This window comes from Rissa tridactyla, chromosome 7 (assembly GCF_028500815.1).
Source record: "Rissa tridactyla isolate bRisTri1 chromosome 7, bRisTri1.patW.cur.20221130, whole genome shotgun sequence".
Classification (NCBI taxonomy): Eukaryota; Metazoa; Chordata; class Aves; order Charadriiformes; family Laridae; genus Rissa; species Rissa tridactyla.
Genome location: NC_071472.1, coordinates 38,375,619 through 38,400,838, shown reverse-complemented (window position 1 = coordinate 38,400,838; position 25,220 = coordinate 38,375,619). Strand labels below are relative to the sequence as shown.

At 38.4% G+C, this 25,220-nt stretch overlaps 1 protein-coding gene across 1 annotated transcript in view; it reads left to right on the top strand.

Moving 5' to 3' along the window:
* ITGAV (integrin subunit alpha V) overlaps positions 1-25,220 on the top strand; it is a 51,683-nt gene that overhangs the window by 22,499 nt on the left and 3,964 nt on the right. The window contains exons 8-29 of the mRNA XM_054209030.1: positions 551-595; positions 785-828; positions 916-972; positions 1,433-1,485; positions 1,880-2,082; positions 5,533-5,724; positions 5,837-5,882; positions 6,476-6,577; positions 7,350-7,408; positions 8,412-8,566; positions 11,259-11,396; positions 12,177-12,244; positions 13,408-13,555; positions 14,758-14,850; positions 15,895-15,974; positions 18,183-18,263; positions 19,314-19,419; positions 20,326-20,484; positions 21,831-21,944; positions 23,600-23,713; positions 23,808-23,915; positions 24,836-24,958. Coding sequence (XP_054065005.1) covers positions 551-595; positions 785-828; positions 916-972; positions 1,433-1,485; positions 1,880-2,082; positions 5,533-5,724; positions 5,837-5,882; positions 6,476-6,577; positions 7,350-7,408; positions 8,412-8,566; positions 11,259-11,396; positions 12,177-12,244; positions 13,408-13,555; positions 14,758-14,850; positions 15,895-15,974; positions 18,183-18,263; positions 19,314-19,419; positions 20,326-20,484; positions 21,831-21,944; positions 23,600-23,713; positions 23,808-23,915; positions 24,836-24,958 — 2,288 coding nt within the window. The remainder of the gene's footprint in view (positions 1-550; positions 596-784; positions 829-915; positions 973-1,432; positions 1,486-1,879; positions 2,083-5,532; positions 5,725-5,836; positions 5,883-6,475; positions 6,578-7,349; positions 7,409-8,411; positions 8,567-11,258; positions 11,397-12,176; positions 12,245-13,407; positions 13,556-14,757; positions 14,851-15,894; positions 15,975-18,182; positions 18,264-19,313; positions 19,420-20,325; positions 20,485-21,830; positions 21,945-23,599; positions 23,714-23,807; positions 23,916-24,835; positions 24,959-25,220) is intronic.

Sequence of the window (25,220 nt, the reverse complement as noted above, 5' to 3'; positions counted from 1 at the left end):
AAAGCACCTGATGAAAAAAAATAAATGGAAATACTTCCAGGAATTTTTGTGCTCTGTGATTCAGGCCGAATATAGGAATGGTGGAGGTATGATTTTTACGTGAGAAGTTAGTTTCATACCTATTTACTTATTTATTTTTAGAATAGCAGCTGTTTCTAAATAGTCTACCAAAACAAAATAAAAATGTGAAAGAATCATGTTTGGGAAGAAAAATAATGAAGAGAGTCCCTTAGAGGAGGAGTGGGAAGTCATCATTTAGCTTATCATATGTCTAACTGGTTTCAGAAAAAAGCAAGGATAGACCAGGACAGTTCCCAGGATGATAATTTTAAAATTTTCATCTTCTGATCTCAAATTCACGGATGCTGATGAATTACAGTCTACTTATTTAGCTATTCATAGCCTAAGCTACTTAGAGGCAATATTTATTCTATTGTCTTTTAAGACGAAGTGAGAGGACTGTGCATAGAGACCTATGAAGAGTGTAAAGAGAGATGGAAATGTTTAATAAGGTTTTTAAAGTCATTTACTAATTTTGTCTGTTGATCAGGTTATTCAGTGGCTGTTGGAGACTTCAATGGTGATGGCACAGAAGGTAAGACCCTTGCTTCAGTAAAAAAAACTACGTTCATATGCTGGGCAGGCCTTTCAAATAAACGGTATAGAACAAAGGATACAGTGCACAGGAAAATGTATAAAGCGCTGGGAGCGAGCTGCCCTGTTCAAGGCAGTCATTGTGCTTTGGGTCCTGAATGTTACCTGGGTGTCTTGCTTTATATTTCAGACTTTGTATCTGGAGTCCCAAGAGCAGCAAGAACTCTGGGCATGGTAGGAAATTCGAAACGTTAAACTTTAAAATAAATAAAAAAGGCTAATATTGTTGGTATGCTGTAACGTGTATTTCTTCATGTGCAGGTGTCTATTTACAATGGGAAAAACATGTCTTCCATGTACAACTTCACTGGAGAGCAGGTATGTAGCTTTGTTCAGCGTGGTGGGTGACCAGGAGGCTATTCTTATAGAAAGGTGATATGTGGAGAGAGTATTTAGGGTACTAGAACATATAAATTCTGTATGTTACTAACTTATGTGCCAAAGAAAAATTTTATAAAGCATGTAGGAATCTTAAAAATACGTATTCTGTGAGTGCCTGTTTTGTAGTACTACTTGGAAAAACAGTCTTATTTAAATGAAGGAAATGTTGCCTATTTTGAGAATTGGGAAGGAGGACTGGATCGTGAAAGGGAGGATGGGGAAGGTAACTGATCATTTTACTTTCTAACAGAGTAAGGAAGAGAAAGGAAAATAGGAGACAAAAAATTTTGTGGTATATATAATCTCCCTAACATCTTCCCTATGCAGCTTTCTATAAGCTTGTTTGTGTGTTTATATCACGACAACTCACAAATGCGGTTTGAATTTTGTTTTCCAGATGGCTGCCTATTTTGGGTATTCGGTGGCTGCCACAGATATCAATGGAGACAAGTAAGAGCCCCCTTTTCCCCACTGCCACCCAGCTTGTTTCTGGAAATAAACCCAGAAGCTTTTATTAAAAGGTCTTTCCTACAACATAGATTTCTGTTTTCATTACTGGTTTAACATGTATCTGTGCTACATACTTCCTTGTTAGCACTCAACATTTATTTTAACAACTGTAGATTTGTTTGTGTCTGTATTGACATGCTTTAAATGCACTGAAATTTGGTATATTTGTACTTACTTTGTCAATAAATATTTGCATTCAGTTGCAATTTAAAGATAGGTAGCTTTCATCTTAATATTGACTTTGGTGCTGAGTTAGTCCTACTAACGAATGCTTAAGAGAATGAAGCTGAATTTTCATGCTCTTACTGAAGAACCTTATCCTTCTTTGATCCAGTTATACAGATTTGTTTATTGGAGCCCCTCTTTTTATGGATCGAGGTTCTGATGGGAAACTTCAGGAGGTCGGCCAAGTTTCCATTTGCCTTCAGCGAGCCTCTGGAGGGTTTCAGATCACAAAGCTGAATGGTTTTGAGATATTTGCAAGATTCAGCAGTTCTATTGCACCTCTGGGGGATCTAGATCAGGATGGCTTCAATGGTAGGACATTATATATTGATCGGTATTTTCAGCTCATAGATGAAATCTAGACAGCACACTGAATGTGGATTCAGCACACAAACATTAGGCATTCTAACCATGACTGAATGTTGGACACTAAGGTCTAGACTCCTTTCGATGCTTGTATGCTACTCCCAAGAATGCGAACAGGAGTTACATGGATGCATCGAGCAGAGACTATACCATTTAAACTACAGTATGGATTATTTTAGCTGTTACACGGATCAGTTTATTACTTTCTAAGTGATAAGTACAGTAGAAATTTGATGAAGTATCTGACTCTCCACTGCGGCTTGTTAGGATCTTCAATATAATTATCCGGTTTCCATTGCTTAAAGCCAATTTTCCTCTCCAGAAATACAATGATGACTGAAAAGAAGGATTTGTTTCAGAGAGCTGGTTAAAAATCTTCTGATAGAAGAGATTTTCCTGAGAAAAGTCTGGATTGTTATTTTTTTTTATTTCAAAATGGAAGAGTCTGGTGAAAATATCCCATAACAACTACAGCCAACTGTACCAAGAGCTGAGTGTCTTGAGCAAGTATTTGGATGAGAAGTCTGCGTCTGATACAGCTGAAGCTGTGGACTCTCAAACCTGTTGCCAGTACTTCTTGTTGCGTTCACTTAGGAATGGAGAGCAGTGAAGCAGACAAGAATCATATAGTTTTGGGACAGAGACTTCCAGGAATCCTAGGGAGAACACTTTGTTGTGCAAGTCGTGCTCCAGTGTTTCCTGAAGAGTGGTAGGAATTTGAGTTCCACAAAAAATGCTCAATTTTGTTTTTTCCATTCTGCAAGCTAAGTATTTTCTGAAAGATCAAAAATTATAATAGGCTAATATTTCAAATCCCCAGGTAGCTCTAACTTTTTTTTAAATTAAATCCTTGGCATTTAATCTTCAGCTTTCTTTAATTATCTTGGAAAGATCTCATTCTATATCTAAACCAGTGATATTTTAAAACCCTGTAAGAAATGCAGAAGAGATGTAGAAAGCAGTATAATTTGTTCCAGCAACTTATCTATTAAGTGATATTAAGTGGATAAGTGACTTTATCCATTAATGGATAAAAATGGATTTTTAGGCCAAGTATGAGTATGTTAACTTCATAGTCTCCTTTTGTTAGAATGGTTTGGGTTGGAAGCGATCTTAAAGATCATCTAGTTCCAACCCCCCTGCCATGGGCAGGGACACCTCCCACTAGACCAGGCTGCTCAAAGCCCCATCCAGCCTGGCCTGGAACACCTCCAGGGATGGGGCATCCACAACTTCCCTGGGCAGCCTGTTCCAGCGTCTCACCACCCTCAGTGTAAAGAACTTCTCCCTAATATCTAATAATCTTCCCCTCTTTCAGTTTGAAACAGTTACCCCTCGTCATATCGCTCCACTCCCTGATAAAAAGTCCCTTCCTGTCTTTCCTGTAGGCCCCCTTTAGGTACTGGAAGGCCGCAATAAGGTCTCCCCAGAGCCTTCTCTTCTCCAGGCTGAACAACCGCAACTCTCTCAGCCTGTCCTCATAGCAGAGGTGCTCCAGCCCTCTAATCATCTTCGTGGCCTTCCGCTGGACCCATTGCAACAAGTCCCATGTCCTTCTTGTGCTGAGGGCTCCAGAGCTGGATGCAGCACTCCAGGTGGGGTCTCACTAGAGCAGAGTAGAGGGGCAGAATCGTCTCCCTCGACCTGCTGGCCATATTTCTTTTGATGTAGCCCAGGATGCGGTTGGCTTTCTGGGCTGCAAGTGTGCATTGCCTGCTCATGTTGAGCTTCTCGTCCACCAGCACCCTGAAGTCCTTCTCCTGAGGTCTGCTCTCAAGCCATTCTCTGCCCAGCCTGTATTAGTGCCTGGGATTGCCATGACCCAGGTGCAGGACCTTGCACTTGGCCTGATTGAACTTCATGAGGTTCGCACAGGCCCACCTCTCAAGCCTGTCCAGGTCCCTCTGGATGGCATCCTTTCTCTCCAGCGTGTCGACCGTACCACACAGCTTGGTGTCGTCAGCAACCTTGCTGAGGGTGTCCTCAATCCCACTGTCCATGTCACCAACAAAGATGTTGAACAGCACTGGTCCCACCACTGACCCCTGAGGAACACCACTCATCAGTGGTCTCCACGTGGACATTGAAGCCATTGACTGCAACCCTTTGAGTGTGGCCATCTAGCCAGTTCCTTATCGACCAAGTGGTCCATCCTTTTGTAGTGTACCAGTTTGAACAGGATGTATATTTCGGAGCTCAAAATGCCATTTTATGCCATTGTTTTTGATGAGGTTAATGTTTAGATTTTAATTGCTAATAGTATGCAGAATTGGTGTGAAGATGCGATATCACTGCAGCTATTTACAGAAGACATTGGAAGGGTTACAGCTGATAGCCAAAAATCTGGTCACTTGATGAGATTATCCAAACAATGTTTTGATCCCATCATATTTAAATCTGAAATACACTGTAGATGAGAAGGTCATAGCAAAAGCTGCCCCTTTGTGATTACTTTGCTATTATTTAGTCTGGTTTTTTTTTAATTTTGTTTTTCCTTGCTCTGTTTCATTTTGGGAGTGCTAATTAAAATGCTTTCCATCACAGTATGGTGCAAGATTGGAATTTCTACTGTTTTCACAAAGTTTGTAAGGATGAGTCAAAAATACAAAATGATAAACTTTTGAGTCCTTGTTCTTTTCATGAAAGTTTCTCAAATTTAAGGAAAGCGGAGGGAATAATGTAATTACTCTGTATGGTGTTTAGTATCTAAACGTTTTCATGTTTGGTCTTTGACTGCAGTATGCTTCTAAAGCTGTCTTTACAAATAGTCCAATTAGCATTTTGTTTATTAGTGTTTATTACTGACTGATAATGAGTACTCTCAAATTTATTAAGCTGTAAGAGATAGTGTAATTGCACTAATTGAAAGTTCTCCATAAAATATGTTGCCAAGCCATGATCAGGATAGGTTGGAATTTGATATTTACTATTGTTTTAGGCTGATCTAAATTCTCCAGAATTATTAAAATGTCACACCCTTTGGAGGAACATGAATGTGTTAATGAAATGGGCAGATAATCCTGCTTACTTTTGTGATTTGGTGCCAACAGTGACTAATTCTGGGTGTTTAATACTCTCAAAAGCATCTCAAATCCATATGATTTGGCTGTAAGTCAGCTACTGAAGTGCAGAAGTGTTTGCAGAACTATTCCTTTCCCTCTTCCCTCCCCATGCAAGTGTATGATATATGCTCTTGTTAAACATCTGTACTTTCTGGAAAATCCAGCATCCAATTAAAAAAAAAAAAAAGGTGTTGATGTTCAAAGGCCAGTTGCATTTCCTCCCTGCTGACACACATTGAAACTGTAATATCAGAAATTATTGATCAATGTAAGCACAAGAATGTTCTCCTAGCCCGTGTCTGGAGATGCTGACAGGCGTTCTTTTGGTTTACAGATATTGCAGTTGCTGCACCATATGGTGGAGAGGACAAGAGAGGACTTGTCTATATCTACAATGGAAGAGCAAATGGTTTGAATGCTGTCCCATCTCAAATTCTTGAAGGGCAGTGGGCCGCTCGCACTATGCCACCCAGCTTTGGGTACTCGCTGAAAGGAGCCACAGATGTGGACAAAAATGGATATCCAGGTCCTTTGCTCTAAATGTCACTTCAGAACAACTTAATAGTAGCCCCACCTGTGACTAACAGCATATTTTAAAAAATAAATTACAATGTATATTATGTCTCCTTTCTTCCTAGACTTGATTGTTGGAGCCTTCGGTGTTGATACAGCTGTTTTGTATAGGTGGGTATCCCCTTATGCTCTTACGTAAGTGCGAGCAGAACGAAAGCTCAGTCTCATCCTTGAGTTACAAAAGAAAGCAGGATAGGGGAAGTCTGAAATCCTGCCACTTCACCTTCCAAACTGCTGGGGCTAAAAAAACGTTGTACTGCTGTTCTCACTGAGTAAATCTACAGTCTACTATCTGTTGCTTATGTTTCTTAGTAATCTATAGTTAAAAGGTAAATAAGCTATCTTCAAGGCTTTCTGAGTGACGATTTTCTAGATTCTGACACATACAGGGTGCTGCTAGCTATTACACTGCAATCCCGACGTTCTCATCCAAACTTGCTCATTTTGGGCAAATACCTTATTTGACTGTGCTAGAAATAGATGGGACAACCTCTTAACACAATTGTCCACGTTCTGACTCTGATGGTAATGAAAGGGCATGGAAAAGCTTCCTGCTTTTCCCTAATCTACTAAATGATTATTTGTTATTCTTGCAGTTTTACTAAATATTCTCTAAGCGTGTATGTGTATATTTCACAGTTTGATGGGGAGGATATTGTCGAGCATGGTGCTGAATGCTGTTCAAGAGGATGTTTTCTTTGCAGGGCTAGACCGGTCATTAGAGTAAATGCTGCCCTGGAAGTTAATCCAACCATTCTAAACCCAGAAAACAAAGCCTGTTTGCTGTCAGATGTAAAAGTTTCTTGGTAAGTTGCGTATCTTTGTTTTCCCTTAGAGGGGGGGGGACCTTTTTGGGTTTTATTTTTATAGGCTTTCAATTTTGAAAGGATTCAGGAAGTCTAGTCAGCTAGTTAAAAAAAGACGATCAAATACAGATTATTTTTTTTTTCCTGAAAGAACGGACAGTAGAAAATAAGAACTCTTCGACAACAGTGGAAGGACCAACATTGTCTTCAACAGATGCTAGACTGACTGCTCACTTACATCCTACCTGCAGAGACTGCCAGTTGTCTCTGTTGAGTAGAGTAAGATCTTCCCAAGATGGTAACAGAGCACACAGCTTTTGCAATGTTTTCACCCATTAACTTAATTTTTAGGTGAAAAATAGAGTGGGTTTATGGAAGACGCTTAGAAAATGACCTGCTCTGCAAACTGGTTTTGGTTCTTGTTCCTGGACTATTATCCAAACCCACTTTTCCTTTCTAGTGCTGACTTAATTTTCAGCTCAGTATGCCAGTTCCTTCTAGTTTTAAAAATAAATGAACCATGTTTGATTTCAGGAATAAACACTCTGCTTCACAGGTGACTATACCTATATGAGTCAAGACTCGAAAGCTTTGCATTGCTGTTTACTTTTAGGTTATAGTTTCTCTGCCACCAGTAGAAAACAGATTTTGGGAGTGAGCTAGGGTCTCAAAAGAGAATGCTTTGGAACTGAGAAAAACAGTGAAGAATTTTAGAAGGAAATGAGAGAAAAAGTGTGTGAAATTAATCTTTTTTTTCTTTCCTCCAAAACAGCTTCAAAGTAAAGTTCTGCTTAAAAGCGGATGGCAAAGGAAAGCTCCCTAATACCCTCAGTAAGTTCTGATAGTTTAAAAACTTTAAAGTCTTTTCATATTGTTAGCAGACACGAGCACTGGTCATCGTTCTTTTTCATTATTGAAACAGTTGGCTACCCTTCACAGCACAATCCTACCAGTTCAATAACCGTATACATCTATATGACTGTCTTAAGCAGGTTTTTTTGCTGAAGTTGTGTTGAAATCGGTGGGATTTGAGCATACTTGGTACTAAAGTACCAAGTTTACGTTTAATCTCTTAGTGGAACTAGTCTTGGAAAGTCCCTTGTACTTTATAGAATTGAGATCAGCTCTCGTTGAGGGGAGTTTTCAACAAGAATATTCAAGTATGTGCATTGTTAGGCCTGAAAAAATACAGGCAAACCACAAGGGAGTTCTCCCATTTCTGTTGAAATCATGACCTTCTGATTGATAGCATCAGATTCTCTGGATTGGAATCAGGAAAAGATTGTTTCAAACACGTTTTTAAGTTGTCTCTAAGATTTTGTAGTGTGGCGGACAGCCATTTTGTCTACTGATTATAAAAACTTTTCCTTACTTTCTGTATGATATGTGTAGAGGTGGTATGATCTGGAAGATTAATGTAAATAACTGTTACATATTTTAAATTTCATTCTATATCAAATATGTGATGGAATTAGATTAGCAATACGGTGAAATATTTATGTGAAAGATTGCTTTAAACTTTTTGGGGAGGGGGAAATTAACTTTTGTTCTTGCAGTTCTATAGCAATTATAAATGTTTTGGTGCTCTTACGTGTTTCCAGTTTTTAAGGAAAAAGCAGAGTCTAATTTAGGACAACAACAGTGCTTGTTAAGTACTGTATTGAGAACTAATGTAGTACCAGATTTTATATTGAAAGAACTGGAAGTTTTAAAAACTCCAAGTACTAGGTTTTTATTGTAGCTGAAATCAGCTTTTAGCTGCATTTCTGATGGGAATCTGCACTATGTTTAATTGAATGTAATATACCTAACCTAAATGCTTTGGATTGGACAGATTTCCAAGTGGAGCTGCTGTTGGATAAACTTAAGCAGAAAGGAGCCATAAGGAGAGCTCTCTTTCTCCACAGCAAACAGCCTAGCCACTCTAAGAACATGACTATTACAAAGGGGGGCAAAATGAACTGTGAAGAACTTGATGCCTTCTTGAGGGTAAGTAGCCATTTGCGTTTTAGGCAAATAGTTTTGGTGTATTGTCTGTTACAAGTTTCTTGTGTTAAGTCTTTAAAAAAAAAAATAGAAAAAATAAGTGCTAGAGAAACTTCATGCCCAATGGATAGACCTAAAATTGCTAAATTCATCTGTCTGTCCTGGGTTATTACTGCTGTCAAAGGATGAATGATGGATATTACTGTGACTGAGGTCCTGGTCACCAAGTGGATTGGAAATTCAATTCTGAACTTTGTTACAGACTTCTTGGACAAGTCATCTAGGCACAAAATTAGTTATAATTTCCAAGGAACATGAAAGTCAATAAGCAGAGGTTGTGCTTCTACTTGGAGGTAAAAGAACAAAGGGAAACAGAATCATAGAATCGTCTAGGTTGGAAGGGACCTTTCACATCATCTGGTCCAACCATCAACCTAACTCTGACAAAAACCATCACTAATAATAAACCATATCTCTAAGCACTATGTCTACCCGTCTTTTTAATACCCCCAGGGATGGTGCCTCAACCACTTCCCTGCACAGCCTCTTCCAATGCTTAATAACCCTTTCAGTGTAAACATTTTTTCCTAATATCCAGTCTAAACCTCCCCTGGTGCAACTTGAGGCCATTTCCTCTTGTCTTGTTGCCTGTTACTTGGGAGAAGAGACCGACCCTCACCTCACTACAACCTCCTTTCAGGTAGTTGTAGAGAGCGATGAGGTCTCCCCTCACCCTCCTTTTCTCCAGGCTGAACAACCCCAGCTCCCTCAGCTGCTCCTCATAACACTTGTTCTCCAGACCCCCTCACCAGCTTTGTTTCCCTTCTCTGGACAAGCTCCAGCACCTCAATGTCTGTCTTGTTGTGAGGGACCCAAACCTGGACACAGTACTCAAGGTGCGGCCTCACCAGTGCTAGATGTCCTACAAGGGGACAATTGCTTCCCTAGTCCTGCTGGCCACACTGTTCCTGATGCAGGCCAGGATGCTGTTGGCCTTCTTGGCCACCTGGGCACGCTGCTGGTTCATATTCAGCTGGCAGCTGACCAACACCCCCAGGTCCTTTTCTGCCAGGCGGCTCCTCAGGCAATCTTCCCCGAGCCTGTGACGCTGCATGGGGTCGTTGTGACCCAACAGCAGGACCCGGCACTTGGCCTTGTTGAACCTCATACCACTGGCATCGGCTCATCGATCCAGCCTGTCCAGATCCCTCTGTAGAGCCTTCCTACCCTCAGGCAGGTCAACACTCCCACCTAGTTTGGTGTCATCTGCAAACTGACTGAGGATGCACTCAATCCCCTCATCCAGATCATTGATAAAGATATTAAAGAGAACTGGCCCCAACTCTGAGCCCTGGGGAACACCACTTGTGACCAGCCACCAGCTGTATTTAACTCCATTCGCCACCACTCTCTGGGCCTGGCCCTCCAGCCAGTATTTAACCCAGCGTAGATCACTCCTGTCCAAGCAAGCCATGGGCAGCCAGTTTCTCCAGGAGGAGAAAAACGGATCTGCAACTAAGAGGCAAAGATCAGCAAATAACAGAGGAGACAGAGAAGGTTGAAATCTTAAGTTTGCTTTTTCTGTCTTTTTGTTTTAGTCCCCATAAATGTGGACAGATGCTAACACAATTAAAAAAGGTCACCTAGTAGAAGAAACATTGCCTGAAATAAGGAAAGACGTGTGAAAGTGTAGCTATGTAAGTTAGATGCAGCTCAGATTTATCTCTGAGCACTTATAAATCAAACATGAACAATATTTACTCCCCTCTCAAAAAAACCCAAAAAACCCAATAAAAATACTAGTAATCATTAAGGACTCATGGAGGATAGGTAATACCTTTTGTTGACTGGCCTTGTGAGTGGGATATATATGGAAATAGACATCCCAGATCTCAATGTTAGTAAAGCTTTAACACTTTTCCATCTGACATTCTCATAAAGTAAATGACATGACCTATATGAAATAATGTTAAATTGGATGCAAAACCAGTTGAAAACTCTAAGGAAAAGAGTTATCAATAGGTTTCTGCCTACAGAAGATAGCTTTTGAAGTAAGATCCTGCAATGAGCTGTTCTAGGTTCAGTAATTCTCATTATTCTCAGAAACAGAATAACAAAGCAGAGTTTACGCAGCCAGATCTGTGGCTAACATGAAGCCAAGAGGTGGTTTATAAGTACTCTGAAAGGCAGGGTCAACATTTGATGGCCAGAAGGATTTGAAATGAACAGTGTGAAAGTCAGCAAATCCAAGTGCAAAGGAATAATTTTAGGAAGGAAAAATCACAAGTCCAAAGAGTAATATCTATGAGGGGTCTTAGAAGCATACTGAATTTTGTCTGACGGGAAAGAATGGAATTGTATAGCCCTTTAGGCTCCTCGCTGTTACAGCTCTATGACTTAATACTTCTGTATGCTCCAGTCTACCACTTGTAAAACAGGCACATTAGTGCTGAAATTGTCCATCTTCAAAATCTTCAAAGTTTATGCTGCAGGTTTTCTGGTTTGAAAAGAGCTCAAAAGTTTTAATATTGTTTTGGGTTCCTTGTTCCTACTACAACATGAATAATATGTGAAAATACTGCTCGGTATTGCTCTTGGGATGTTTGTTGCCTGTAGAGACTTCTGAAGGATATCTTTTGTTGTTGTTATTTTCTTCACATGTTCTAATTGTAATTCAAATCTTTGGTTTCCTCAGGATGAATCTGAATTTAGAGACAAACTAACTCCCATTACTATTTTTATGGAATATCGTCTGGATTACAGAACAGCTGCAGATGCAACAGGATTGCACCCTATCCTCAACCAGTTCACTCCTGCTAATATGAGCAGACAGGTATACTCCTTACACAGTCTGTCATGAGAGGACCCAGAACGTATTTTCAGCTTTCAATACTTATTCAATACTCAAGTTCATTTTAGCACTTCTGAAAAATTAAGATACCAAAATACACATCTAGGCTTTAGTCTTTGAATTATGGAGGTAATGATGGTTGTTGTATGTGTGTCTTCTCTTTTTTTTTTTCCCTTCTCTCTGTGTCAAATTTCTTTTTCGACACATTATTCCTTAGTGCTGGACTTCCTTTTCACACATACTGATTAAGAGTTTTCTGGAGAAAAGCAGTTAGAGTAGTATTGAAGGTGTTAAATTTGAAGGATTAGAGTGTTTCATCCATTGCTCCTGCTGTGCTGCTCTATGTATTTTTTGTTCATCCCTGGAGTTGTCTTAAGGTAATAAACATAATTTTTCTATTTCTGCCCTTAATACAAGTTTTTACACTTGTTTTTGAAGAGGACATTGGAGATGCAACTCAAGATGAACAGATTGTTCAAAGTGTGGAAAGAGGATTAAGATCTGTAGACATCGGTCCTAGAATTGCAGTGTGGCAGGATTAGGCACAGTGTCCCCCGTATGTAAAACCTCATTTATTCTCTTCTGAGACTAAGGAGATTAAGATATCTCACAGGATCACAGAATGATAGGGGTTGGAAGGGACCTCTGGAGTCCCAGCTATTTAGAAACTTTTTCATTTGATGGTGAAACAGTATTATTGGAAATGTATGTTAGAACAGATGCAGGAATTATTAAAACAATATGCATTTGATTTTTGCATAGGCACATATTCTGCTGGATTGTGGCGATGATAATGTCTGCAAACCAAAGCTGGAGGTTTCCGTAGAAAGGTAAAGACGTGAGAAAAATACTTCAGGGGAAAAAGTAACTTCCCTACTTAAATTCTAAACTTCAGGAGCTTGTAATACTTTTGGTAAAAGGATATATTGAAGTCAGTAGGACTCCTCAATGCATACAATCTAAACTCATGCTTATTTGTTTTAAGGAAAACCCACTTTCTGCTTCGTAACCTGATGTCTTCAGCGGGTAATACAGGGAGAGCACACGCTACCTTCCCCCACCCCAGCCCCCACTATAAGTGCACAGTACTTGTGTATTTGCTGAGCTGGGTATGCATAGCAAGCGTAAACCAGTTAGCTGCAACTGTACTACTGTTCCATTATCTAATACTAGACAGACACACAAAGACATGGACCCCAGCAAGGAGTGGCCAAGGCCTCTGTTGTCACAAGTATGAAAAGATTTGTTGGTGTTGGTAATTATCTTTTATTAAACGCGGAAAAAAGAAACAAGTTTTAACTCATCATTCTTACACGACCCTGGGTTTTTTGTGATTTGTATGCTCAAAAGCCAGTCTCAGTGTATCGTCTCTATTCATAAACATTGTTTTTTATGCCCTTGGCGCAGAGCTATAGCACATGCATGTAGGTGGTACAGTTCACAAGCATAGTCATTCATGCAAATGCTTCGGAAACATTTTACATCAGTGCAGGTATGGCTAGATTTCATTGTAGTGGAATTGAAAATACATTGTTTGGAAAGATACTATTTTTGTTTCTGGAACAAATGTTATTGCAGAGGTCATGGCTGTGTTCTGTAGTTGAGCCTTCCGTCAAGTTTTGTTACAAACGTATGCGTGTATCTCTGCGAAGTAGGCACGTAATTCAATATGCACTCAGTGATTTGGCGGTTCATAAGTGTTAGGTCTGTGTTAAAGAAGGTGCCAGTGTTTTTGCAGTTTATTGTAAATCTTATTGAAAATTTTTTTACAAAACAGCGTGTAATATTTGCTCCACTTTTGCGATTGTGGACATGTTTTTGTTTTAAACATAGTGTAGAGCTCTCCTGACGTTCGTGAAGCATACGTACTGCCTCTAGATTTCTCTAATGTCTTTACAATTTCAGAACATCTCTTGTTTCTGTAACTTCATTCAGTTCAATACACTTTTAAAACCTGAATGCAGAGCTCACTTTTACACTTGTTTTTTTGTAGTGATCAGAAGCAGATCTATATTGGTGATGACAATCCCTTGACACTAATTGTCAGTGCTCAGAATCAAGGGGAAGGAGCCTATGAAGCAGAACTCTTTGTCATTGTTCCACCCCAAGCAGATTTCATTGGTGTTGTTCGTAACAACGAGGTAAAATTCCAACTATCTTCCTTTGGGTAGTCACATTGCAGGTGCTGCTATGTAAGTCTGTGGGAGAGGGTCTGTCAGCGGTGATTTTTACGCTTCAATCTTAAGGCACCAAAAAAAGTGACAAGGTTCTTGCAAGCCCCAAGGCTATATAACACCTGGCTGAATGGTTCCAGTTTAAGAGCCTACTGCTAGCAACAAAGGCGAATCATGTGTGTTGGAGCTTGACACACAGAGTTTACCTGCTACAAGTCTTTATTTGAACAGTGCCCTTATTAATTTATTTAAATTTAGACTTAGCATGTCATGTGCTAGGTAAAGAGCTGGGTGCCTGTGAGGCAAAACGTGATGTTGGGCATTAGTATTCTCTTCCACTAAAGTATGTAGAAAGTCGTGGGTGTCAGTTATCCTGACTACACAGAATATTAAAACTTATTTCCTGACTTTCCCTTCTTGTATTATAAAATGTCTGTATACCTTCTGTTTCTTTGGAGACACATGGGTATAGTCCAAATTTTGTTTTAGCCCATTTATAGCTATATATAAGTAATATACTTTCAGATTTTCTTCACCCTTGTTTTCATTCACCCCAGTGTAATCTATGATCACTCAATATATCTGAAAGTTGCAGAATGTTAAGGGGAAAACTATTTTCACCCCATATCAAAGGATTCCAACTTTGGTACCACATCATTCAAATATGTTGGACCGTGCCTTGGTTTGGTTCTCCAGTTTGCTACTTTAGAGCTTTGTGATGCGGCTTTGTCCAAAATCTGATAGCTCCTCTAAGACCTCTTTTTAAGTAAGCTAATAAGTATTTGTGTTATTTTACCTTCTAGTCTTTATTTTCCTCTGGACAGTTTTAACCCTGGCCCAATTGCCAAAGCTTCTTCGCATAGGTTTTAAAGAATCACGTGGAGAATTGCTTTACATCACAAAAATCATCAGTGCTCCCCAACATAAGAGTATTGACTTTCTCTTTTTATAATCTTGGAAAGAGCATCTGTCTCATATCAAAAATATTTGTCTCCATGGAGACTTTCATATTCAGATTTTATTTAATTTCAGTGCTTGATCGTGTTAGGTTTGAGAAATTATATTAAAATTAATAGCACAGCATATCTAGAGTTTTTCTCCAGACTTTCATACAAGTGTCCAGATGTAAAGAATGACATTCCTTAATATTTCTTTCTGGTTTATTGCAGGCTTTAGCAAGACTATCATGTGCATTTAAAACAGAGAATCAAACTCGCATGGTAGTTTGTGACCTGGGAAATCCCATGAAAGCAGGAACTAAGGTAAGATTTGGTCCAACAGGTGTCTGGTAGCTCAAACAGGAGTGCAGTTGGCATTTTTCTTAATAACAGCAGCGTTTGGGCAGGATGTTTGCTCACGGGGATTTAAGATTAGATCTAGCTGACGTTTAGCTGCCCACATGTTTGGTTAGTTCGGTGGTAATTGGTTTCAACTTTTCAGCTAAATTGAAGGCTGAAAGGAGTATTCATGAGTTTTATGATGCAACTTGAAAGGAGTAGTTCATTAAACAGTGGAATTAATGAACTCTGGTCCCTCACGAGTTTGTCTTTAGATTTATCTGACATGTATTTTTTAGTATATAATAAGGAGTTAGCTCATAACACGCCTTTATTTTAGTGGAAACCTAATAGCGCTTCTCTCCTCTGCCTGGTTATGTGGAGTTTGAGAGAGAGTTCTGTCCAGTTGAAACCTCCGCACTTCCACCAAATGTAGCTGAAATTGGAAGAATTAAAAAAAGCTATTAGTGGGACTCGGCAGATATTAAGATGATATGACATAATAAGTCTTATTTTCTGAGGAAATAAAGTGAAAGTCAGTCACAATTATAAGCACTTCGGCGCTTTTCTTCCAAGAGGCATTTTGGTTAGATGAATAAATGCTATTTCCAAAGTCTTTCAAAGTATGTCAAACCGAACTGTACAGATGTTGGAGCAACTGTCATGCACTGACTTAGAACAAACCTTGAGGACTGAATTTAGAATGACTATAGGGTGCTCTGTTCTACGGTACTTTTTGTAACACGTAGGGATGCTCAGTTATGGGTAAAAATGGCTGAAGCAAGGCAGGTGAGCATGACTTAAGTCTTACGTTTCTTTTTTGTGGCAGTGATGCGTTGGCTGACATCTGCGGAAAGATTTTTAGTCTTGGTGAACCGGACAAGTTTTATTTGCCAGTTGTCTGTGTGTGTTCTCTTTATGACCACCTGCCTCAAGCAGTTTGGTTGTAGCATAATAGTGTTAGGAAGCTTTTTTCGTGTGTTTTATTGTGCTTCCACTGAACCACGGTGTTTTGGTTTTTTCCTAAAGCTACTAGCTGGCCTGCGTTTCAGCGTGCACCAGCAGTCTGAAATGGATACCTCTGTGAAGTTTGACTTGCAAATCCGAAGGTACGGGAATCTGTGAGCGTGCACCTCACCTGGTGGATAATGTGCAAAGTAAATAGACTGTGAACCGAGCAGTTAGTTTCCCTCTGGACTAGTTCTCTGGTCTTTGCCTCCTAATTGTTTAAAAAATAAACACACCTTTTTAATCAATTATGTTTTCCAAAATAGAGGAAAGAATGTAAGAAAACACAGTTTTATGTTTGAATGCAGTTTCTTTTGCTTACAGCTTTTAGACAGGCCGTGGCACAAGTGAAATACTAATAATGAGGAACAAAACCATTTAAAGTGTTTCAAGAAATGCTTTTTTTTTTCTTTTTATCTGCGTACTGTTGTGATCTCCTGACACTTGTGTAGTGACACAGAATGACTTGTGTCCTTGAGTTTCTAGCCCTGTTTTGAAACTGATGTTTGAACTCTAAATTCCTTCTGATGTAAAGCCAGAATTTCAAATTTTATGTATTTTGCAGATGAGAGGTGTTAGGCTTTCAGAAAAGGCAATGCATGTGATGGTCTGAGCAGAAGCAATATGCAGTGAACCATTTTAAGTGTTGTACAGTAGCCAGCATGAGAGAGTCTAAAAATTAAATGGAACAAACCAGTACTATTCCTGCTAATTATAAGATGAGCACAGCACTTTCATATAAATATGATAATAAATATGAATTTATACCTACTGCAGATGACATTTAAGATTTGGAGATGTGACCCATAGGAGTCTCTTTACCCAATACGGTTTTATGTTGCTTAAGGGACAGTACAATACAGCTGCTTTTTTTCCCCCCATGGTGGATCAAAAGCTTTTTTATTTTCCATTTAAGGGTTCCATTCTTTTTAACGTAGTGAATAAGTTATTCTTATCTGCACATGCATTTTTCCTCTACAAGAGTTAAGTAAGTTAAACCTGCCACTCTATTTTCATGGTACGGTGGTTTGCTATACTGATCAAAGGCCTTGGCAGCATTAAATACCTCTTTGATCTCACATGGCTGTCTGTTCGGTTTTCTCCCTCGTCTCTGTCAGCTAGTAAGCTGTGCCAGTGGCACGTGACTCCCCTTCTTTGCGGGAGGTGATCTTCTGTGGGGTGTCTGTTGTATTCCTTAAGCTAACAGCAGTCACTACCTGCCTTTCTCTGGGGGGGAAAAACCAGTCAGTGAGGTTGCTCAAGTCACGCTTCTCTTCTGATAAAAGAGAAAGGAAGCTCCTGTAACGCTTTACAGGTTTTACAGAAGGAAATTCCTTCCGTGACTTCTGAATGCAAATACAAAATTGCACGCGGTAATCACGGTTTATAGTGGCAGATATTATCAAGGTAATACCTTGAAGAGGTTTTAAAGATCACACTGGTTGTGTTAAACTAACAAAGCTAGATTTCCATAGCTGGCACAATTCTTAGCAGAACAACTCTAGGCCCTGAAAGGATGAAGTATTTACAGTTTGGGAAGAAAACACTGTTGGCCATATCTTTTGATTACAGCAGCAGTGAAAAATAATTAGAGGATTTAAGAAGATCTTTCTAAAGGAAATTGGTCAGGTAGAATAATCAGATGCGTTGAAGGAGATCAGGATTCTGTTCCCAGCTCCACTTTGAGGGGTCTAGGAGTGTTCTTTGTATTTCTTTTTCTCTGTTTACAAAGAAAGTCCAAAGAAATTTTATGTACGAATGACTCTACGTGCCTTAATATTTGTCATCTCTTGGTGTATCTGATGTTAACTGTTTATCATATCTAATCGGATGTTAACCGCTTTAAACACTGCGAAGAGGGGTAGGCAAAAGTAGCCCTAGCATACTTTTCTGCCTTGGGACTAGTTTGAGGCCAAGAGGTCCCTGAGCAAAACAGATGCCCTAAAGTGGAACTTACGGCTCTGCTAGCTGCGCGGTTGATGTTATCCCACAGTGCTGGCACTTGAATTTTCTTACACGCGGCAGCTAAGGAACAGTCAGCATTAGCCTCATGTCCTTTATGGACGGCTTCCTGCTGAGGGACCTCCGAACTACCCTGAGGGTGGGACTGGCACGCATTTAAGTGAGAACTTGCTGGAATGTGCTCCTTAGTTTTCAGTAAATCTGCTTTCCTGCAGTGGCTTAGAGTCACGTGGTGGTGTTACATAGAGTTATTTTAAGTGGAGATTTTTTTGTTTTAGGTGTTTTTTTTTTTTTTTAAAATACTTAGCTTATTTTATTTAAGAAATTAACTTTTATTTTCTCTGCAGTTCCAACCTGTATGACAATCTAAGTCCAGTAGCGTTCTATCAGGCTGACCTTGCCATTTTAGCAGCTGTTGAAATTAGAGGGTAAGCATTGATGCTATTTCAGTAAACGTCTTTCTCACATGAGCTTTGCATGTTTGCTTCTGTATAATTAGATGAGCTTTCTTTCAGGTCTGTGTAAGTTTTCAGGAAACCTTATGGAATTTTTAATCATAAAGAAAGTATTGTTCTCTCTAGCCACCCTTCAGACTTCCAGGTCCTAAATAATTCTAAACAATTACAAAATGAATTCCAAAATGGAATGTTGTGCCTCGATTACTAGAGGTGTTTTAGGAAAAAAAAAAAATTGCCCCTCATTTTCACAGTTGCACACGTTTCTCCAGATCACTTTCCTCCTCCGCAAACTGACTGGGTTTTCATCTGAAAACCCTTGAAACCTTTCCTAAAACCAAAGCTGAAAATCCTACCGAAGGTAAGTTTGCAATGCCCTCGCCTTCTTCAACCTTAAGCATAGTATTAATATTTTAATGACTCCATTACCTCCATTACTTTTGCTTACCAAAAATCGGTACTTCACACCTAAAAGCTATACAGACCTCTTGCTTAGACAGTTAACTCAGATTCCTGAGTCCTCATTTTTTAAAAATTTCCACTACATTCGTAATTGTGATCTAATTTTATTAATATCTGAGAGGTGGGGGTATGGCACAACTGAAAAGCATTATTGCTAGCTTTACTGTTTTCAGTGCATGCTAAATTATTCTTACAACTGTGCTGATAAGTCTCTACATCACTGATATTTCTCATTATCAAAGTATTTCACAGCTTATGGTTTTTTGGATGACACGTATGTATCTTAATTCTAATAATGGTTTAATAGCTGTTGTAGGATGAATCCAAAGTTTAGGACAGGAAAAAAATGTTTCTAAATGCAAGGTTCATCTTTTCATGTAGAGAAGAAAACTGAACATTTAATATACAAGCTACTCAGTCTCTGTTCTTTCTGTTTTTATATACAGAAGATAAAAAATTGGAGATTGTATTTTAAGTGTGTTGATTTTTTGAGATGTTCTAGAGAATTACATTTATAGTTTCATACTTTATAATAAACGACTTGTTTGCTCCACTGTTTAGCGTGTCATCTCCTGATCACATATTCCTTCCTATTGCAAACTGGCAGCCAAAGGAGAATCCAGAAACGGAAGATGATATTGGGCCTCTAGTTCAGCATATCTATGAGGTATACAATCACTACCAAATTCAATTATACAGTTCTGTGATAAATGAAAAGAAAGAAATATTCTGATGTAGCTTTTCTCTGTAGTAAATGGTAATTTTTTTTCCTCATTTTGTTCTTGCATGGGAACAAAGATACCTTTTTTTTTTTTAATGCTGGGTTAATAATTGGTATCTGCAAGAAGGGTTGGAAGGCCTGCAATTAGTGTGACAGGAGCAACCAAATAGAAGCTGATTTTTTACATCATTACACATATTTTATTTTCTAGCCCTTTGAAATCTAGATAAAACATTTGAAGTAACTTGAACTCAGAAAATGACTCGTGGCTGTAAATTACTCAGTATCCTCATTTTTATTCCATTTGTTTCGAATCATTATTGTAAAGTCTTTTGCTTTGAAAAAAATTTTGAAGTACTTAAAATTTCCTTAAAAGAATGATCGCGGCTTTAATCTAGATTGTTTTAATTAAACAAAACTTAACTGAGAGTGCTGTGTGAATAAGAGTAGTTAAAAGTTGTTCTAGAACTTAAGAGACCACTTATCTAAATAAACTTATGGGTGTTCAGAGTATCTTGACTGAGACACAGCGGCTGTTACTCACGTGATACACTACAAAAACCATACGTTTTTTTCAAGGAAAAAAAATAAATCTATGTTTCTTCAAGGCAAAAAGCCTGATGCCATGTAGCTTTTCTTCAAAGTAGTTTTTGTCAAATTACAGAAGTAATTTTGAATTTTGCCTGTTGGGGACTGAAGTTTAGCTACCATTTTTAAGTAAAGTTGTTGATGCTGTTGCCACAAGTGGTTGGAGGTTGGGGTAGTGGCAATATCATTTATGGCTCAAATATAAAGTAACAACTATATGCACATCAATAAAGAAGGCAGCGTTAACTTTATTTTCATAATCAGCTGAGAAACAACGGCCCAAGCGCATTCAGCAAGGTGATGATGACTCTGCAGTGGCCGTACAAATATAAAAACTACACACTGTTGTATATTGTTCAGTATGAAATTGATGGGCCTATGAACTGCACTTCGGATATGGAAATCAATCCACTGAAAATTAAGGTAAGCGGGACTTCTCTTTTTGCTTGAGTGGAATGAAGTGTGTGTGTTTGTTTTGGAAACACACTCAAAATACCCAAATCCATGAGAATATCTAACACATGCCAAGTTAAGCCTTCATCTGTTGCTGAGGAACAAGACAGCACTGTTTGATAGTACTTATCAATGTATATAGCAGGTGGAATAAAAGGTAGACAATAGATTGTCAACCCAAAGATAAATCTGTCCTGTTTCTTTTTGTTTTGTTTGGTTTTGTTTTCCTTGAAGACTGCACTGTATGAGTTCTAAACCCAAAGCAACAGGATTGTATTGAATGTGGTCGTGAACAAAAACATTCCAGATCCTTCTGGGCGGTTTATGTAAATTTTCTTGGTTTTATTTCTTGGAAGAAAATGGCACTAATTTTTCTATTACTAGCTTATTTATGTAGGCCCTCATCCAAATGCCACAGACGTCAATAAAGGTGTTTCAGCGGGGCTTAAAAATATACTATCAGTGCCAGCAAAACATGCAGTTTGCAGAGCACAGAGCAGAAGAAACGTCTTTTTCCAAAGTTGGACTAGACAAAGAAACACCAGATAAAAACCAGCAAGTTTGAGAGAGCTGAATTCTAAGACAATTTAGAACAAGTAGTAAAAATCAGTATATTATTTCTAGAAGAATTTAAGCAAACGTATGTATAAAAAGACTAAGGGAAGATATTCCGCTTACAGAACAACAAAGAATACTCATGTATCTTTGAGAATCAGAAAGCAACTGTCGTGAATATATAAATAAACATTTCCCTGCTTTTGCTATACCATTTGTAAGAATCTTTTCCATATGTAAATTTTCAATTTTACATTGGGAATTTCTAAGGGATTACTGAAATCATTTATTAAACCTACTGTATAGTTTCTCAAGCCCCTCCTAAAAAAGCTTTTGTGTACGTCTGAACATGTGTACACGGGTACAATAGTATGTGGTACATCAGTACCATACTAGTACTGTTTTTTCAGAGTTAAAAACTGAAATGTTGAGGAAAATTCTTTACTAGAAGATTACAAAATTTAATTACTTACTGAATTCTAAGAGTATTTTTTTTTATACATAAAGAAGTTTTAAGTTGAAGAAGAATTAATATACTCAAGGCTCTGTGTTAGATCTTAGTAGAAATGTGCATCAGTGATCTAGAAAAGGCAGGAGTGACATTTTAGTTACAGTTGTAGGTAAAGCCAAGTTCTGAAAAATAGCTAGGACGGAGAGAGAGAAACCTGATCGGTTATATATTTTTCTGACCTTACCTTTGAAGTCTGAAATATAGAAATGCAAGGATTGTTTATTATTTGGGTTTCCTTGGTGTATCCTAGATTTCTGCTTCTAAAGATGATGATAAGAATGAAACACTTAGCAGGGAAGATAATCGTGATCATCGTATCAGTCGAAGGGATATAACTGCCATTGAAGGAGATGTGCATACCTTGGTAAGCTTTCAGCGTTGGTATGTTGATAATATTTTTGGTTTCTAATGGAGAGATGAAAGCTCCATGAGATGAAGAATCATTTCAGAAAATCCATGTTCTGTATTTAAATGATTAACAGACAAAAAGGTCATATGCTCTGGAGCTGTTTTGTTTTGTTGTGGTTTTTTTTTTTTCCAATGTGAATCCATTTTCCTCAGGGTAGTCAGCCAATGAGGCCGCTCGCCTACGGTTTTGTGGTGCTGTGTTTTAAGTCCTTAAAAACCAAGGTCAAGTTGGGCACTTAATTCATTGTCAGTCACCTGTGCTGTGCTATTCTCTGAATTTGAAAATCAATACTTCATAAGAGGAAGGCTGGTAAAATGGGGTAACTGCGAAGAAGCAGGTGTGTGCTGCAGCCGTCATCTTTGCTACGAGTGACAGTTGATTTCACAACGTGTGTTTCCTCGCTGGTCAGTGGACGTTCTGCAATCAGACGTGGGGAACCCGTCCTTTCTAAACGAGATTGGAAGTAATCTCTGATATGAAGTAAATATATTACTGCGTCACTGTCTTTTTAAGTGCTCTTAGATAAATGAAGGTCTCTCTGCTTTGGGCAAGGCAGGACAGGCAGGCAGCTGACAGAAATGCGTGGGACTTTAGGGTGGACCATTGGGACTAAGGCAGTACAGCCCTGATTCCAGAAACTTTCAGGCTCTGGAGAGTACGAAAAAAGGGCTGAGCAAAGAAAGTGAAAAGAGGAATTAATTTCTGATTTTATGGTGAGAAAAGTTACTTTTTTTTTTTTTTTTTTAAGAGATAAGCTGTCAGTATTCTCCGGTATCTGTAAATGCAGTTCGGAAGTCTGTTGCTTTTTCTGTTGTTTTGTGGTTTGGGGTTTTTTGGGTGGTTTTTTTTTTTGTTTGTTTTTGTTTCTTTAAAGGCCTTGGGTTTTGCCAGATCTTCCTAATGACTTAGCAGAACTTCACACCAGAGACTAATATCCAGTATTCATAATAATTTCATGGAGTTATACTTGCACTGGCAGATGTACCTACACTGTACAGTGCTTTTATCTCTAGTAAGCTAAAATCACAATTATAAAATGAAGCCCCATTTTGCTCTGCTTTCTTCTTGAAATACTGATGGCTTAGCATCAGTATTATCTGATGGATATTAATGGAAATGTGGTTGAGAAAGGCCAGTTGAACTTCTGTAGCCCTAAGCGTATGGCTTATAGATGAGGTCAATCAGTCAAGTTTGAAGACTTCCATTGAATGCAACAAAGCACATTTTGTTGGCACCAAGCGCAGTTAATTGCTGCGAGTTTTCCTATTGAAAAACGCGTGGAGGATGGTAACGTGAATTGATCAGCAACCACCCCCCCACCCACCAACATTTTTCCCTAAGTATGTAGGTAGAAGTACGTACCTTGAAGCTACTGGCAGCTGTTTCACCTTTGGGATTCAGGTGGCCCACAGAATTTTTTTTCTGAATGCAAACTTATGGAACGCTATAAGTAATTATTCAATATTGTGGTTTATTTAATACGTCAGAATAGTTTATGGTGCTTTGTCAGGAAAATAGGGCAATGAAGTACGTTTATGAGTAAATTAATGCCATTAATGACTTCTGAAATATTTTCCTATTTTCAGTATCCTTCCTATTTTTATATGCAGGGCTGTGGAACTGCTGATTGTTTAAAGATAGTCTGTCAAGTTGGCCACCTGGAAAGAGGAAAGAGTGCAATACTGTATTTAAAGTCACGCCTTTGGACCCAAACTTTCATGAATGTGAGTGACTGTGAATATTCTGTCCGTGCTTCTGAAACACAAAAACCGATTTTTGTATCCACATGCAATATTAATTTTGTTTTTTCTTACGCAGAAAGAAAATCAGAATCACTCCTATTCTCTCAAATCATCTGCTTCTTTCAATGTTATAGAGTTCCCTTATAAGAACCTTTCCTTTGAAGATATCCACAATTCTACAGTAGTAAGTCATTTACATCCAGCTTGAGTTACCACACTTAATTACTTCAAAATTAATACAAAACCAAGGATGACTGAGTAGCTTTTTTGTGGCTTGGTATAACTGTAATTTTATCAAATACTTGATTTGTATATTAATTTCAGTACTACACATACAATTGAGGGTGAAACAAATTTTTTTTTGTCCTAAAACTAGATTTAACAATATTTGTAGCTCTAAAGACTTAACTGAAAATGAAAAAAAAATTATGAACAGTCCTTTCAAAGAGAACTTATGAACTCCTTTCAAAGAGAAAGGAGACAGGGTGCAAAGAGAAAGGAAGATATAGGCCATTTATTTGCGCTGCCAAATTGAAAGTTTTTGATAAGCACTATAGCATAAAAGATCTTAAGAAAGGTCTTGAAAAGGATTGTGATTGATTTATATTTTTAATATGGTTTCTAATGCCTATTATTAACGGGTTTATCTGTACTAAGCCTTGTGGAGTTGATTTTTTTTGTTTTGTTTTGTTTCAAGGAATACTGCCTTTTAAGAAAAAAAGGAAAAGCCCTGAATTATTTTTCTCTAATTCTCAAGTATCTCCAGATTCCTACAGTTCTACTGAAAATCATCAAGCATTACAGAATACACGTTGCCGTGGTATTCTGGTTGCAAAAAACCAAACCCAAACTCAACCCAAAAAACCCCAAACCTTCAAACTCCTGTTTTTATTTAATTGGAAAACCCTATTAAGTTTGGGTCAGTGAAGCCTTTATATCACTATTAATCTATAGCCATTTACTTTTTCTCCCCAGTGTGAGATTTATGCTGGATTAAGATAATTTTATACACTGTAGAATAAAGACATACAAGACTTAAACTGCATGAATGAACTTGGCATGTCACTGCTGAGCAAAGTGTGAGTAATTGTGTTTTTCTATTAGGTTACTACAAATATTACATGGGGCATTCAACCGCAGCCTATGCCTGTGCCAGTGTGGGTTATAATTTTGGCTGTCCTAGCAGGATTATTGCTCTTGGCTGTTCTAGTGTTCGTTATGTACAGGGTAAGTACTGGATTTGGGGTTTTTTGTATTGTTTTCTTTTCCTCACTTTTGGTGTATTATTTCAAACAGTACCAGCATCTTGCGGAAATACCTTGGTCTCCTGATCATCTGAATCAGTTAAGTTTTTAGAGAACTGTAAAAACTTTTCAGCTTTTTCAGGAAGAAGTTGAATAAAAGAGGATGTCTGTGATTGTGCTGAGTTCCTCAGTTTAATTTTTCAGCTGATATTTATTGGCTTTGGACATCAAAAATAAGGAAAAAG